The sequence below is a fragment of the Theropithecus gelada genome, chromosome 8, assembly GCF_003255815.1.
Source record: "Theropithecus gelada isolate Dixy chromosome 8, Tgel_1.0, whole genome shotgun sequence".
NCBI lineage: Eukaryota > Metazoa > Chordata > Mammalia > Primates > Cercopithecidae > Theropithecus > Theropithecus gelada.
In genome coordinates this window covers 15,601,236-15,620,005 of record NC_037676.1, presented here as the reverse complement: position 1 = coordinate 15,620,005, position 18,770 = coordinate 15,601,236, and the positions used below count along the sequence as shown (strand labels likewise).

Below are 18,770 nucleotides of genomic sequence, written 5' to 3'. Positions count from 1 at the left end.
GATTCTCGGGAAAATTATAACTAAAATGACCTATGAAAATAAATGTTAAGCATAAGAGATTAGAGTTAAAACTTCTAGAGGCTTCAACAACAGAAATATAAAACAAAAGAAGATTGAATATGTAATTACCAATTCCCCCAAAATACAAGGAATAATTGCTTTTCTGAAAAAGATGACATACTATGAAGTGCTTCAATTTCATGAACCTTAAAATAATAAGGTTCAATCTCTTTCTCCTTTTCACTTCTAGAGCATAAAGGAGAAAACTTGGACAGTAGAAAACTTGAAAGTGTCCTTCAAAGAGCAGCACAGTGGACGTGCCTTTCTCAAAACACTGAATCTTTTCTTTTGAGATGACTGGGGGGAGGGGCACAAAGTTGAAAAAGGGACCCCCCACAGATACATTTGCTACCACCTGTTGTGAAATCTTGAACCTGCAAAAGAGGCACAGATAGTGTCCTACTTTCTTAACTGGTAACAGTTGTCTCTGAAAATAACAGAAACAGAAGCCAGTCCTTTATGCAAGCTCACTTCTTGCATGTATTTTAGAAATCTAATACAAATTTACACCATCTCTAATAACCAAGTTTTACACTTTAAAAAGATATTGAAAATACATACAGGAAAGAAGTCTTCCTTACAAGCATTGTTTGGAGGGTAACAGTACAAAGTAAAGAGAGAGACACTTACAGACAGGTAACCAGGATTATGTAGCCCACTTCCTGCCAGCCCTCTTTTCACAGTTTTCTTAGTTCTAATGTAAACAATATCCCATAATTTTTCAATTCAAACTCCTTAGAAGCTTCTGTTGGTGAGTCCTGAACTCCAAAGAAGTTTCACAGCACCCAAGGATCCTAAGCTTTCTGTGCCAAAACCCACTATGTATGTTTTTTCTGGCACTCCTAAACTATACCCTTGTCCCGTCTCAACAAGTAGCTTTCCTAGTCAACGCTTCCTATTCTTGCCTTTCACTCCGCTGGTTTAGGTACTTAATTTAACTTCTAATATTGCAACCATGATTGTTCTGGCAAACAAGGTAACTTTTCAACACATCTATGAGACACTCCTTTGCATCCACTCTAATTCTCAGGGTAGCATCATTGACTGGACTTGCTTCATTACCATGGCTTTGCAGAGTGGATCAACCTCAGGTAGCCCTATTACAAAATGTACAATACTACCCCCAGCCCTAACATTTTAATTTCATTTTAAGTCTGAAACTGCCACTGCAAAATTATAATGGAGACAGTGAAAGAGATCTGACTAACCAACTCCATCTTGCTTTAATCTCCAAGCTATGTTTGCTCATTCAGTTGCTTCTTGTTTAGTTAGGCCAAACTAACTTTGGGAGGAACTTAGTTTATAGTTTAAAAGAAAGATGATACGAGTCCTTTCCTGTAACAAACCCCCTTCTTGACTAGGGACTAGATTGCCTTTGTAGGACTAACAAATTAGCCACAAGATTAGAAATTATGGTTTAGGAGTCACGCAGCTGGAGCTACAAGATTCTGACCCTCCCTAAATTGCTCCTGGTCGTAACATTACTATTGTAAAACCTAAGACCTGTGCTTGAGATATTTTGCAGACCCCACACTTGATGGATCAGCTGGCACTACACAGAGCGATAAACTGGCTCATCTGGTCTTGTGGTCCTCAACCAGGAACTGACTCAGCACGAGAGAAAAGCTTTGACTCCCTATGATTTCATCTTTGACCTGACCAACCAGTGCTCCTGACTCACCCACCCCCTACCCATCAAATTATCTTTAAGAACTCTGATCCCTGAATGCTCAGGAAACTAATTTGAGTAATAATAAAACTCCAGTCTCCCGCATAGCCAGCTCTGTGTAAATTACTCTTTCTCTGCTGTAATTCTCCTGTCTTGAAAAATTGGTTCAGTCTAGGCAGTGAGGAAGGTGACAAGTCCAAGAGAAAAAAATAAAGATATATGAGTATATGTACACATTCCTTCTTCTCAAAACTTACTGTAACTGAACTCAATGTTAACATCATTCCTCACTAAGTTACACAGTTAAGAATAACACAGTGGTGTGAATTTTTTAATCAAAGAAGTACAAAGTATTTTTAGACTTGTTTCTAATGACAGAGTTTTATTGATGTTCTTGTTTCCATGCATCTTCCCAAATCTCCACAACTGGAAATTCCACTAGCAATATTCTTTGATGTATTCCTTTCTTCATTCATTCACTCACTACTTTTTGGGAGGGTACCATGTGCAAGACATTCTTCTTGATACAGAGATGAACAAAAAAGATAAAATCTTTGCCATAATGGACCTTGCATTCAAGTGTGGGGAGACAAACAAGAACATATAAACCAATAATACTTTCAAATAGTCTGATATAAAGAAAATGAAACGCAGCAAAGAGATATAAAGAGAGAGGGAGCTATTTTAGAGAGGCTGGCCAAGTAAGGATTTGCTAAGTCTTCACATTTGAAAGGAAACTTGAATGATATTTATTATCATAGGGATCTTGAGGATAAGTACTGATGGCACAGAAAGCAGAAGGTATAAATTCCTGAGGTGGCAATTCAAGGAACGGAAAGGCCAGATGGCTGGAACCTAGTAAACTATAACAAAATTGTCTCCATTAAATGCAAAGAAATTTAACTGAAAATGTAGTAAACCCTTCATATATTTCCTAAGAAATGCTGCACATGAGAGGAAGAAAATAAAAGTTTTGGATATGAATGTCAGGTATTCTGATAGACTCGATAGTTAAGAGACTCTCTCACATCAGTCTTGCAGAAAATATGACTCAAATGAGTACAGTAGGAAATTTACAAATTATTACATGTCATGACCTTTCGAGTCTGAGGTAGATTAAAACCACAAGAATGGATACATAATAGTAAATTTATAATTTATTAGCATTTATTACTATACCATAAGCTGTAGCATTTAACGTTTTTGACTCTTCACAGTGCTATGCTTAGCATTTTTCTGTGGCATTAAACATGAATTTTGTAGAACAGTACGGATATTGATTTTCAAGAGTAAGTGAATCTAAGATCTGCTTTCCAAGATTCTGTTTAAAAAATAAAGCTGCATCCAGAAATAAATTTAATAAGTATACTTACTTGTTAAAATACATAAAAGAAAAAGATATTCTGTGTAAGAAATCACACCTACAAGAAAAATAGTATCAGTTATATGTATAAAATGTTGTTTGAGAAGCAATAAATGCTATAATGAGCTTATAGTTTAAAAATAGATGCTATATATTATTTTAAATGACAATTATTATTATAAAATCAAAGCGAAAGAAGCAACAAATTTAATTTTACTTTACTTGTTCCACATGCCTCCATAGATACTCATATAAAATCATTATGCTGTCAAATACATTGGCAAAAAAAGCAAAATTATAATGCATAGCAGTAACTTTTAAACTTGTTGCTAGTTTCTAATGTATGACTCTTAACATAAAAAAGTTGTCAAGTCCAACAACAGAGGTTAAAGGAAAAAATAAGTAAAAATAAAAAGGTTGGAAATGGTTAATGAACACTGCAAAGTGCTTACTTTTTATTAACACTTGGATAAAACATTTAGACATTGTTACTTAGAAATTTGGTATTTGTTTTGCATTTTAAGAATAAAGTTCTATAGTTACCACTTTTCTGCTTTCAAATTATCTTCAATGCTTCTATTATATGTACTCTAAGGAGTTTTTATTGTAATTAAATGTCTTATACTTTCTGTACATCACATCCTGAGTTCTCAGTAACTCCATACTTATAAATTTTAAAAGGAGTCCATTTGAAGTAAATAAAAAAGTGCATTCTGTTACTTGAATTCTTGCTTTTGCAATACAAAACCCAAAACTAGATTTAGTGCTTGAACTGACCTTCCAAGCAGATACTGAGAAGATTGACATCAGGAATCTGTATCTACAATACTTATTTAGGTATCAGATAGTTCTGATGCTTGGTAAAAGGGTATAAAAATCCTTTAAATAACCAGATTGTGAATTTTAAAATTCCATTTTATATGATGTTCTTTGAGGCTGCCTTCTTTGTTACAGAACAAAGAGAAGAGGAGTCACTGTCAGGCAGTTTGTCAGAGACATGAAGGGCACTACCAGGAAGCCCTGAAAGCATTCATTCCCTTTTGTTTATACTAGAATATTGTGACCTATAGACAGATAGTTCTGGTTGATTGCCATGAATGTTATGGGAGAAAGATTCTGGAATGGTCAATGTATATAAAGATACAATACTTAAGAGTCCATAGGGATCCCTCAAAAAATGAAAGAAAAGCATAAAAGAAGGGGCAAAAAAAGGAAATGGGTTGGGAAATGGGCATGCTGTCGCCATAATCCTATCTCACTGACTGTTGTTCTAGTTGACCTGGTAGAATACACAAGAGATGCTGGTTGGTACAAAGAACTTCAGTAACTGCTATGCATCTTTTATTTGATAGTTAACTCAAGACTTCCCTCAAGTAAAGCACTACTTCATAGCAAGTGTCCAGACCATGACTATCATGGTAGACACTTCTTTGCAGGACCACATGGTGATTGAGGTGGCTTAAACCACAGGGAAGAAAAATGAAGTGAAACCCATGAAACACTATAATTTAATAAAAATAGTCAAGGAAAAGAGAAAATACTACTGAAGATGAACTGTATATTTTTAACGCTTTCCAATTATAAAAACAGAATACTATAAAACTTACTCTTCAATTTACTTATGGCATCCAGGATCAAAAAAAAAAAAAGCTAGGCATATAGTAATGGTGTGATCTTTAGAAACAGAGGATAAGAAAGATGCCAACTAGGTTTCTTTTGAAAATTCAATCAAAACAAATTTTAAGGGAAGTTCCTTAAAAGGATTACATTGTTTAATTCCTATACATGACACATTGCAGTTGGCTGTTATAATTAAGTCTCTATAATACATGTTTTCATGAATGCATATCAATTTTTTATTATTTAAATGTATAACATTTTCTCTAGAGGTAATACTTTACATAGATAAACTTTTAATTTTAAAATTAGTCTTTAGCCAGGCATGGTGGCTCACACCTATAATCCCAGCACTTTGGGAGGCCAAGGCAAGAGGACTGTTTGAGTCCAGGAGTTCGAAACCAGCCTGGGCAACAAAGTGAGACTTTATCTCTACAAAAAATCAAAAAATGAGGAGGGAAGAATTGCTCGAGCCCAGGAGGTTGAGGCTGCAGTGAGCCATGACTGTACCACTGCACTTCCACCTGGGTGACAAAGCGAGACCCTGACTCAATAAATAAATAAAATAAAACAAAGATAAAAATAAAATTATGTCTTCAATAGCTCTAAAGGTTTAGTCTTAAAATTTCTCTGCCACTTAATCACTATTTAAAAAAAGCAAGGCTCTTCTAACTTCTCTATTTATTCTAACTTCTCTAATGATTCTAAAACTTTCTGGGATCATGTATTACCCTGATGATCTAATTAATATGATACAGATACGCACTGTACTACAGGGTGTAGCTGTTTAAATTTAAAATACTTAAAATCAAATACAACTAAAAATTAAGTTCCGCAGTTATGCCAGTCACATTTCAAGTGCTTAACAGTCGTATGTGGCTAGTAGCTACCATAAGAGACAGCAGAGAAACAGAGTATTTCCGTCATAGTGGCGCAGAATAGATTCTATCCCTGGGGAAAAAAATGCAAACATGTGTATAACATGAGAAGGATTAGGATATGCCTAAACCTAGGACTTCTAGATTTAACCTTCCCCTTAACTAAAAAAAGGTTTTTTCTTCCATGCGTTATTTTTCTTAGATTATATTTGATCCAATTTGTATTTTCCCATGAGGTATATATATTAAGAAAAATGTTTGAAATTCACCATACTTACTTGATCCTTCTGAGCTTTGAATTTTCCTCATCCTATTATCTCACCCTAAGATCTGAATGGCAATCTTTAAGACAATATCCAGGAAAAAAATTTCTAACATTTCTTTAAGACACTTTGGCCTAGGTTTCTTGAAGATTTAAAAATCTTACTTATGAAACACCTACAATAAAAGATACGGTGTCTCTTCCTTTCAGATTATATGTAAACCACGTGGAAGCAATACAAACTTTCTAATTCTACTTAAATAAAATATATGAATTATAACTACTCCTTCAAAGTATTTGTCTTCAGGCTGAAGTACATTATTTTCAAACCAATATTCGTTAAAACTGATGAAAAGGGAAAATATAACTGCTTATATAATTTCTTTAATATATTGCATATTCCTGTATTTGAGGATACAAAAAATATGTTTCCAAGAAACATTACTTTTTAAGATTAAAAAGACTAATACATTTTTTCTACAAGTGTGTAAAAAGGTACACTGTAAAAGAAAATTACAATAAAAGCCATATAATGTGATTGCCAGGAAACGTATAAATTAATGAATTAACCTAATATTGATACTGATAATAGAGTAAGTTGAAACAGGTACATTTGCAGTAAGTATTGGCCTTTAAAGGAAACATGTCGAAACTAGGCTATCAAAGGACGTATCCACTAAATTTTTCCTGTTGATTAGTTTAGGAGCATCTGTGATTCTCTCGGAGCAAAATGGAAGGAAGAAAAATATACCTTTGAAGATCTAGTATTTTTGTAAAATGTTTTCTTTGGGGAAATAGAGAATAAACTTTTCAATATGGTTAAAGAACAATTTGTTAAACTATGTAAGTCCATTTTGTTGTAAAAAAAATTTGGAAGATACAAATAATATATAAACAATAACATGAAAACCACCCTTAATGAAGAGTGGAATTACCCGAGAACAACATTAATATTCAGAAATGTTAATATTTTGCTGTTTTCTTCTTTAGTTTTTTCTCTATGCATACACATAGATGTAATTTAAAAATTATTTTAGGTACGGGAAAATATGCATATACAAATAGTATACATAATACAGTTTAAAAAACAGACACATACTAAGGTTAACTCACCTCTTTCTTTAAGATTTCGAAATAGCTTCGATGAGCCTTTCCAAACTGGTGGTGTTTCTGCGAGCATTTGATTTAATTCCTATGACAGAAGTTATTATACTATTGATGAATTGGTAAACCACTTGCTTATAAAATAGATCAAAAACATGTTTAAATGTCCATGCAAAATTCTCCACTTAAAAGACCTGAAACATGGCATTATTTATCCTATGTTATGCCTGTGGTTCATTCGAGCACACAACACAGTATTTGCCCATGGTTCAAACATAAAATAAATGATGAAGAGGCTACATTAAATTTAATTACAGCTACCTAAAATTTCAGATAAGATGAATAATGGGAGGTTATACATAAGACAACCAAATCAAGATAAAACAGTGAGTTTAAGTTCTGGAGCCAGTCATAAAGGAATCGTTTTAGGAAAACCATGGAAAAATGTGAATTTCCATATCAAGATCAGAAACGGTCACATCACCTGGCTTCACATAATGTCTCTTCTTTGTAACACATTTGGATTTAGAGAGCTTCGTGTAGAGGAAGTAAATGAACAAAGGATTATGTTACAAAGGAATGAAAAGTATTTAATGGTTAGTGACTTAGAGAATGATAACATTGGATGAAACAGAAAGACAAGGATACTGCATTATTGTGGTCACTGTTTCGTCACTGTTTCAATTTGTTTCTAGTTTTAACTTAACACAGACTTCAACTGCTGCTTAGCTTTTTCTTTTTTAAAAAAGTCAAAACTATCAGTGCTGCTCGGAAACTATTGGAGAACTTAGACATTTGAATCATTACTCATATGCTAAATCCATTTTGAATTTATTGTGTATAGTCTGTTAAAAACACTAAGTGAAAACTATAATTTGATTAATCTTAAAGAAAAATGATTAAAAGATTTGGTGAGATAACTTGAAATAATTTGAAATAATAAAATTAGTCTGCTTAGAAACACATTAGACAAACACAGAACCCACTTCTATTTTCAGATCTGATCCCCACTCCTCAGAGCATGTGGTTCCCCAATAGTTTGAGCATCACACCTGGGAGTTGGTGCGAAACGCAGAATCTCAGTGCCCATGCCAGACCTACCGAGCCACAACCTGCATTTTTAACAAGATCTTCTAATTTTTACACACATTCAAGTCTGGAAGGCATTTCAGACAAACCATTCTCGATGCAGCTGTACCTGAAAATGCTTTCTGGCATTTATAAATCATATTTGTTTAACTGCAAAGCTGAGCTAGCAGAAGTATAATTCTTAGTATGTCAAAGGCAGGAAGAGCATTAATGAGGGGATTTATGGACACCGTGAAGCCCATATGTGGATTCTTGTGTTTGTTTTCTTCATGTTTCTATATCTGCACTGCAGGTAAAATATGCCACTAAATAATCAGTGCATCTGATTATAGAATAGCAATGGCACAGAATAATTCAGCTCCAAATTGTAATGAGAAACTGGGATATTTATTGTTTAGACAACAGTAAACTCACATATGATTAAATAAAATATTCTGGGCTGGGCTCAGTGGCTCAGGCCTATAATCTCAGCACTTTGGGAGGCCGAGGCGGGTAGATCCTTTGAGCCCAGGAGTTTGAGACCAGCCTGGGCAACATGGCAAAACCCCATCTCACAAATAAACAAACAAACAACAATTAGCTGGAAATAGTGGCGTTCATCTATAGTCCCAGCTTACTCAGAAGGCTGAGGTGGAAAAATCACTTGAGCCCAGGAAGTCGGGCTATAGTGAGCCATGATCACACCACTGCACTCCAGCCTAGGCAACAGAGCGAGACGCTGTCTCAAAAAAATATTAAAAAATTTTAAAAACAACATTCTGAATAAACTTTATACAGCTTAGTTTATACCATATCTATTGTAACTGTATAAATATTAACTAATCTTTCTCCATTTTAACTGGTTCCATGTCTTCCAACCTCATCTGTTCTAGCTTAAACTCAGCTACAGTGTAAGACTGAAAAATCATAGCTACCTTTTATTGTGTGCCCTCTATGTGTTTGGCAATAGGCTCATACAATAACTTCATTCTAAAAACAATCCTCATTATGCATATTTTAACAAGACTTAAAGTGGATAAGTAACACCCAAGGTCACAGAACTACTAAATGACAAAGCCCAGATCCTTATTGACTCCAAGTAGCTTATTTTAGTCATAATCTAGTTTCTCCTGGTCTAAATCATCCAATCAACACATTCATTTTGTCTTCTCTTATTAACTTTAAGGACTTCTAAAATTTCTTAAAATCTTTATATTTCCACTCATGTCAGGAATCTCTCTCCCTACTCCCAATTCCCAGTTTGGTTTCATATGTAGCAGCGCTATATTACAAAGAATTTGGTCTTTGCCCCTGGGTCCTGGGAAGGAGACTCTAAATCCTTCGTTCATACCTGAGTTTGTGCTAAGGAGATCACTCAGGAGGGGAGCTGCTTACCAGAAACAATAACTGTGATTAGAGAGCTGGGGCTTTAGCGAGCCTGACCTCTGGGGAGAAAAGAGAGGCTATAGATTAAGTTCAATCACATGGCCAATAATTCAATCAATCATGCCTATGTAATGAAACCCTAACAAAAATTCTAAGCACTAAGCTCAGTGGCGCTTTCTGGTTGTTGAACACGCTGTTGTGCTAGGAGGGTGACACACCCCAACTCCATGTTCTCAAAGAAGGCATAGAAGCTCTGTGTTCAGGACCTTCCCAGACCTTGCCCTCTCTCTTCAACTGGCTGGTCTTATTCTGTATTCTATCTAATAAAACCATAACCATAGGTACTGCATTTTTTGAGTTCTATGATTCATTCTAGCAAATCATTAAACCTGAGGGGAGCTGTGGCAACCTCCTAGACTTGTAGACAGTAAGGCCAGAGTGTGGGTGGCCTGGAGCCCCCAAACTTGCAACAAGCATCTGAAATGAGGGCAGTCTTGTTAGGCACTATACTTAAACTCGGAGTGGTTAGTGTTAGAATTATATTGTAGATAGAAAATAAATATTTGCTGAATTAAATTCAGTCTCCTAGAATTATAGTTGCCTTTTAAAGGAGTTACACAATTTTCTTAAATAAGTACTATTAAAAAAAATTATACAGTTAGTAGCTATATATTATAGAAAAATTAGTAAATACAGAAAATAAAAACTAATTGTAATCCAGGGATGACAAACTTAAGTTTTAGAGCAAACTTAATTGAGTCTCTAGGGGTGGCAAGTTACACATACACACACACACACACACACACACATATTTTAACATCATTTTAGTCTGATTCTCTAGCTAGGCATATTTATATAGTATATGGTATTTATATAGTATTTTGTTAATATTTGTTGCTGCAAATGTTAAATCATTCTCTGCATACTGTTTTATAACTTACCCTTTGCATTTAATACATTATCATGAGCATATATATTTTCCTGTCAAATATTCTCCATTTTCATTTTAATGGCTACACAGAAGTTGTCTATAGTAGCAGTTCTGAAAGGCAACTCTTCACATTCTTAAAAATATTAGGGACCCAAAAGAGATACTGTTTTTATGGGTTATATCTATCAATATTTAATTTATTTGAAAATAAAAACAAATTTTTAAAACACAAGAATACACAAACACACCTTCCATTAGTTGGTAGAGCAATGGCATCATTACCAAACAGCCTCTAGAAAACTCCACCACAAACTCATGAGAGAATGACAGTGAATAAAACAAGTATATTCTCAGTATTATGAAAAAAATAGTTTTGACTTCATGGACCTTTGAAAAGGTCTTTGCAGTTTAAATGACTGTCAGTTAATATTATTTTGCAACTTGCTCTTTTACTCAACCTCGTTTTCTAGTTCTACTCATGTCAATGCACATAGCTGTAATGTATTTTATTCATTTTAACTCTGTATTTCTACACTTATCCTGGGTTTCTCTATTTCATAAATCTTTCATTCACTTGCCTAATGATTGACATTATATCATTCCCAAATTTTTGCTATTACAATTGATGGTTCAGGAAACACATACAGCAGCAATCCCCATCCTTTTTGGCACCAGGGACTGGTTTCTTGGAAGACAATTTTTCCACAGACCAGGAGCAGGGAAGGGGAAATGTTTTGGGGATGATTCAAGTGCATTACATTTATTGTGCACTTTATTTCTATTATTATTACAATCTAACATATGATGAAATAATTATACATCTCATCATCATGTAGAATCAGAGGGAGCCCTGAGTTTGTTTTCTTGCAACTAGATGGTCCCATCTGGGGGTGATGGGAGACAGTGACAGATCATCAGGCATTAGATTCTCATAAGGAGCACGCAACTTAGATCCCTCACATGCCAGTTCACAATCAGGTCTGGGCTCCTATGAGAATCTAATGCTGCTGCTGATCTAACAGGAGGCGGGAGCTCAGGCAGTAATGTGAGCAATGAGTGATGGGGAGTGGCTGTAAATACAGATGAAGCTTCACGGGAAGTGTCGGGGGGGATCTGATATATAGGATTTCTGTGGCAAACACGAAAACATTTCTCTAGTATGCATTTCTAGAAGAGAGATTTCTCATATGCATTTTCAACATTATTAGGTATTGCCAAATATCACTCAAAAGTAAATATACCCCAGCCTGGGTGACAGAGCAAAACCCTGTCTCCACTAAAAATACAAAAATTAGCTGGGCATGGTGGTGTGTGCCTATAGTCCCAGCTACTCAGGAGGCTGAGGTGGGGGGGTCACTTGAGCCCAGGAGGCAGAAGTTGCAGTGAGCCAAGATAGTGCCACTGCACTCCAGCCTGGGTGACAGGGACTGACTCTATCTCAAAAATTTTTTAAAAAGTAAATATACCAATTTACTTTCTCACCTGGTTCCTTCTTGTTCTCCTTGCTAATTATTGGTATTGTCAGATTTCTGGAAACTAACAACCTGGTGGGTGTGAAATAGTATCATATCATTGGTTTAATTTGCATACCCTAAGCTACTAGTAAGGTTGACCTCCTTTACATATATTCAGCGGCCATTGTAGGTACTTTTGTCTATTTTTTTCTATTTAAGTTGATTATCTTTTTTATAAAGATAAAAAAAGGGGTTCTACATGACTGCAAGACACTTACCCTCTTCTGTTAATATGCTGCATGCATATCCTCCCAGCATCATACATCTTTTAACATTGTTTACACTGTGTTTTGATGCTAAACTTTGAAATATTTAATTTAGTAAAAATTGCTAATAATTTCAAGTTTTGCTTTGAGTCTTATCTAAAAAAAAAACTCTCGTGCCTCTCATTTTGATTTTACTCTTATAGAATTTTTGTCACAAATAAGAACTTAATCCATCTGAAATTAGTTTTTGTATATGGTAGTAAATCTGAGGCCTAATTTGCCCCCTCCATGGAAAAATTATTATTCAAACATCTATGATTGAGAGGTCAATCTTTTTACCAATGATTTATAGATCTATCTATATATGCCTGGATCTGTTTCTGGATTCTATATTCTATTACCTTGATCTAGTTTTAAAAAATATCTTTACAATGATGTAATACTACTTTATTATAGCTCTATTTCTAATCTTAATATGTCATAAGCCCCATTATTCTCATCTCAATGGTTTTTTTTTCCCTCTTTCCTTTTTGGAATTGTTCTAAATATTTTGGGGCCCTTACTCATCCAGATTAATTTTAAAAGTTAATTTCGAATCAATTTGGTTGGGATTTTAATTGGAGTTACAGTGCATTTATAGATAGATTTGGAGGATCATTATCAAAAGGAAATGGCTTATTACCAGTATGAACATGATATGGTTCTCCATTTACTTGTGCTTTTAAAAATACAATTTAATAATGTTTTGTACATCTTCTATTATGAATTGCTTTTAAGTACCTAATAGTTCTTGTTTCTATGATGAAATGCATTTTATTCAATACTAGTTTCTAATTGCTCTCGCTGGTGTGGAGCATCTTATTAACTTTGGTTTACTGCTCTTATATCCAGTAGCAATCTTGCTAAACTTTTATTAAATTTAAACAAATCTAAAATGTATATATTTTTACATTTTTCTTCCAATCATATTCTATTCTATGCCTCTATTCTAATCCTTAGAGCCTCTTCTTTTTTTCATACTACATATTATGGTCTCAATTGTGCCCCTCTCCCTCATTCATATGTTGAAGTCCTAAGCCCCAGTACCTCAGAATCTGACTGTTTTGCAGAAAGGACCTTTCTTTAAAGAGGTAGTTAGGTTTTTATATAAGGTCATCAGGATGAGCGCTAATCCAATATGACTGATGTCCTTATAAGAAGAGATTAGGACACAGACATGCCCAGAGGAAAGACCATGTGAAGACAGAGGAAGAAGACAGCCACCTAAAAGCCAAGGAGAGAGGCCTCAGAAGAAACTAACCTGCTGACACCTGGATCTCAGACTTCGAGCCCTCAGAACCGTGAGAAAATAAATGTCTGGTGTTTAACCCATTCAATCTGTGATATATTGTCATAGCAGCCCTAGTATACTATACTAGCCCAGACTTTCAGTAAAATGCTACGGAACAGTTGTGATAGCAGGCATATTTGCATTGTACAGTAGCTCCCCCTTATTTGTGGCTTAGTTTTCTACAGTTTCTGTGACCCTAAGTCAACTGCAGCCCAAAAACATTAAATGGAAAGTTCCAAAAACAATCCATAAGTTTTAAGTTGCACACTGTTCTGTGTAGCATGATGAAATCTCACACTGTCCAGCTCTGTCCTATCCAGGACGTGAATCATCCCTCCGCCCAGTATATCCACGCTGTATACGTTACCTACCTATTAGGCACTTAGTAGTTCTCTTGTCTACGACATTGAAAAAACATAGTATACATAGGGTTCAGTACTTTCCACATGTTCAGCATTCATTGCCAGGGGTCTTAGAGCATATTACCCACTGATAAACGGGGATTAATATACCTAACTTGAAAGACAATGTCTCTCAAGTTCCACAAATGACCATGAGCTGTAGGCTTTTGGAGGATTCCCTTTAACTAGTTAAGGACATTCCCTGGATTTCTAATATTCTTTTTTAAAAAAATAATAAAATCATACCTATAAAAGTATAAAAGGAATATATATGCAATTTAAAGTTAAGAAATAGTGAAGTTAAAAAATAGAAAATTATCAGTACTTTAGAAGCCTCTTTGAGCCCATTACTGATGATATTCCCTGCTATCATCCTGAAGACGAATACTTTCTTGAATTTAATGTTAATTATTCCTTAGTTTTTCCACGTATGAATGTATCCTAAATAATATGATTTCATTTTCCCAGTTTTGGACTTTATACAAATAGAATTATACCTTGTATTTTTGAACTGCTTATTCTGTTTACCATTATGTTTCTGAGACTTGCTTAGTTAAAGCACTGTTATAATTCATTTGTTTTCACTATTGTGTAGTATACTATATGAATAAATCAAAATTTATTTATGGTATAGTATTGATATATTAAAGTTTTGGGGCCATGATATATAATCTATAAACATTCTTATGAACTTCTGTGGCATATAAGCAAGAATTTCCCTAGGTATATACACTGGTGTAAACTAGATACCAGTGTATTTAGTATAGAAATTACTAGATCACAGAGTCTATTCAAACTCAACTTTACAAGGTACATGTGCATGCACTATTGCAGAATTTAAAGGCAGGTATGCATTTACTAGGTATAGGGTAGACATATCTTCAATTTTAGCAGACAATGCCAAATTGTTTTCCAAAGTGGGTATACCAACACATGAGATTTACCAGTAATCTACATTTTCACCAACCCTTAGAAACGTCCACCTTTTCATTTCCTGACAAACTGGAAGATAAAAAAAAGGGAACCCTAATGTGATTTGATTTGCAAAACAATCATAAAATATATAAAAATACGTAATATATTTCATGAAATATATAATTATATATACATATATGCATGCACACATAAAATTTGTGTATATCCACCAAGAGCTTTAACTCACCTGTTTGGAAAGTGACTTCCAAGTTTTGGCAACTAAAATAAACAAATGTAAGATAATTAGATAATAAATACTTCATGGAATATATATCCATATTTGCTAACCATCTACAGCCACAACTTATAACAAAACTTTTATGTCTAAAAGGCAAAGTTTTTTTTTAACCTCAAAATTTAGATCTGTGATAGGATCTTATACATGTTATCTGCTTGTTTTATATACTATGCACCGTTTATAGTAAGTATCAGTGATACAGGAAATATTTCTCCACAGCCCTATCATCTTAAATCTGGGCTTTCTGGACTAATAAAGTAAGTTAACTTTCTCCATGTTAAACATCATGTGGGCTTAAAAGTACAAATAATGATACTTACAAAATATTCAAACTAGAATATAAAATAATATGAACATAGATAAACTATAATTTTAAGGTATTACTTGTGATCTTTGCTGTACTAGTGCTCCATGACATAATTCACAGGTCAGGTCTCTCTAGAATGAAGAAGGATTGGGAAAAGAAAAAAAGAAAGGAAAGGGAGGCTAGGTAAAGTGATGGGGAAACTTGTCCTGTTCTTCCCTACAACTATTCAAGAAGCATCACTAGAGTAAGAGTGTTATAGCTAAATAAAATGTTAGGGATTGCTTTCTTTTTGTGATTCCTCCTCACACCCCCAAAGATCTCAAACACTGTAAAACTTACAACGTTGGGAAAAATGTGTAGTCAGTATTGCTATTTCCTTTGCTCAGATTTGAACACTGTAAATATTTAATGCCTGCCTAAGAATTAGCACCAGGTTTACATATGACTAAGTCCTGTAATACAGCTATATTAGGAAACTGGTAAATATTAATTACTTCAGCTACATTACAATAATGCCAACCAACATCTTTTTCTACCTGGCAATGGGGCTATTTCTATATAATTAACAATATATCAAATTCAAAATTACAAAAAAAGCAATTTTTGCTATGTAATTTTTCTTTATTAGGCAACAAAACAACTCAATTTAAAATCAAAAAAGAAGAAATATGTTTCTAATGATAGATTTCTTCTTTAAGCAGCAACAACATCCTTCCTCTATCCAAGATAGTTTATACAAATGTATAATCAAGTGATTCAAATAACAGGTCTACAAATTAGAATTTAGCATATAACCTTAAGTATGATACTGTTTATTTTACAAAGACACTTCCCTTTTAACAACGAACAGAACAACGCAAATAATATTTATTATTCTGTTGCTCTTAAAATATAGCAGTACGAAAAGAAGAAAAATAAATGGTAGAAAAGTACATGCATATGCTCTTATGCAATGCTCAGAAGACACTTATCAAAAGAGGAAGTTAGACGTACTCTTGAGTTTTGCAGGGTCTATGAGATTTCCATGGTAAATTATTCACAAAAGACATACTCATTCTGTCGGAAATGTCACCATGTTCAATATGATTAGCTTTTTAAATAAAGACTAAAGAGCCATTAAGATTGTTCTTCAAAGGATTTTCTGAATTCCTTATTCCATATGAAGTTACTGCATATATAAATATAACTTAGGTGGAGAAGGACTTCAATTCTATTGGAAATATTATTTCTTAAGCTGTAGGTTGATGTTCATTATATTTTTAATATGTTTTTGCATGTCTGAAAAATTTAATTTTTTAAAAAATCTAAATTAAAATAATTCTTGATACTATGTTGGAAAATAATTACTGACTTTAGTTCTAGAAAAGAAAGTCACCATTTAGGTTCTATTTAAGTATGCAAAATAAGATTATAATGCAAAATCATAATCAGATATCTCAACATTTATTTGATCTATAATTTTTAAGCAAATATTTACACAGCGTACCATTTTTTTCCCTACTGAACGTCATCATAAAATGATATCAAAGACTTTTAAAAATCATGGCTATGATTTTAAACAGGGAAAAAATGGTATGCCGTGTAAATATTTGCTTAAAAATTGTCACAGCTATGGGCTGGGCATGGTGGCTCACGCCTATAATTGCACTCCTTTGGAGGCCGAAGCAGGAGGATCACCTGAGGTCAGGAGTTTGAGACCAGCCTGGCGAACATGGTGAAACCCCAGCACTACAAAAATACAAAAATTAGCCGGGCATGACAGCAGCTGCTCGTAATCCCAGCTACTCAGGAGGCTGAGGCAGGAGAATCGCTTGAACCCAGGAAGCGGAGATTGTAGTGAGCCAAGATCACCCCCTTGCGGTCCAGCCTTGTTGACAGAGCGAGACTCCTCTCAGGGGAAAAAAAAAAAAAAATCATGGCTATGAATTCAAATGATGATGATGATGACGACCTATCAATATTAAATGTTTACTGTGTGCCAGGTACTATACTAAGCATAATTAATTCATTCAATCTTCAAAAAAAAAAAAAACTTCATGAGGCTGCTATTTTTAAAAATGAGGAAAGAGAAGATTAAATAACTTAACCAAGTTTTCAAAGCCAGTAAGTGCCAAGGTTTAAACACAAGTCAAATTTCATTATGCTACAGTTTCAACGTTTCTGATTTAATACTCAGTACATGAAACATTTTTCTGTTCTTTTTCTTTTCTAAAACCCCAACTTTCAAAACAGGCTTTATGAATATCTCGATCTTTTGTGATTGTTCTTAATTATGTTAGAAAAGTGCTGGTTAGAAATTAACTGAGGTTGTGGTTGTAAAATACCCTGTATAATTTTTTAAATAATAAAAACCAGTTTTTTACTCTTAAGTTATGGTTTTAAAATACCTATGAGAAGAATCACCACGAAAGTTATTTCCAAAAAGCAAAACCCAACAGTGTGCTTCCAGTGAATGTATTGTGAAGAAAAAAATTCTAGAAAACAATGAAGTAAAATTTTTTCAAAATATGAAACTGTGGTCAGACACAGTGGCTCACATCTGTAATCCCAGCACTTTGGAAGGCTGAGGCAGGTGGACCGCTTGAGCCCAGGAATTCAAGACAAGCCTGGGAAAACATAGCAAAACCCTGTCTCTACAAAAAATTTTAAAAATTAGCTGGTGGCATGGTGGCATATGCCTGTAGTCCCCGCCACTTGGGAGGCTGAGGTGGGAGGATCATTTGAGCCTCGGAGGTTGAGGTTGCAGTGAGTTGTGATTGTGTCACTGCACTCCAGCCTGGGGGACAGGGCAAGACCCTGCCTCAAAAAAAAAAAAAAAAAAAATTATAGATTATTAAGTATTACTTAAAGAACAGCTTCAAATACGTTTGAAAAAATTATAGAATTTGATATAAAATTCTATTTAGCATCTAAGAAATTCCTTCCTTCAAGAAATATTTATTGTGTACCTATCGTGCCAGGTAACCATATTCTACCTTGGAGTTGGTTGTTTCTGTATCTTATGTCATCTTACAATATTGTAAGTTTCCTGAGTGCACAGACTTTGTATCCCTCTCAGCACACAGAAAAGAACCTTAATACAGAAGTAGTCGTATAAATATTCCATACATTTTTATTTAATCGATTTGGTACAACATGGATTCTTTATATTTATTAGCAAATTAGTATTAAATCTATACTAACTCACAAATAAAGAATCTACGTTGTACCAAATGGATTAAATAAAAAGGTTATAATCCTTATCATAGCCTTAAAATCCTAAAAAAAAAAAAAAAAAAAAGGAACTCTAAGTTTTCGCCTTTCCTATCACTATATGGTCCTACATATTCCCAAAGTGGCTACTATTACTATACCATATACTGTCTTGATTTCATGTTTTAGCTTATGTAGCTTACATTTCTTTAAATGCTTCTCTCATAGTTTCTGGTTAAAATCTTTTTTTTTTTTTTTTTTTTTTTTTT

At 34.1% G+C, this 18,770-nt stretch overlaps 1 protein-coding gene across 2 annotated transcripts in view; it reads right to left on the bottom strand.

Moving 5' to 3' along the window:
- The window catches only part of MICU3 (mitochondrial calcium uptake family member 3), a 93,988-nt gene that overhangs the window by 38,345 nt on the left and 36,873 nt on the right, over positions 1-18,770 (bottom strand). The window contains exons 3-5 of one of the 2 annotated variants that reach the window (XM_025394110.1): positions 14,952-14,983; positions 6,963-7,041; positions 3,103-3,150 (exon numbers count right to left, since the gene is read on the bottom strand). In XM_025394110.1, coding sequence (XP_025249895.1) covers positions 3,103-3,150; positions 6,963-7,041; positions 14,952-14,983 — 159 coding nt within the window. The remainder of the gene's footprint in view (positions 1-3,102; positions 3,151-6,962; positions 7,042-14,951; positions 14,984-18,770) is intronic. The other variant, XM_025394111.1, reaches the window with a different exon arrangement.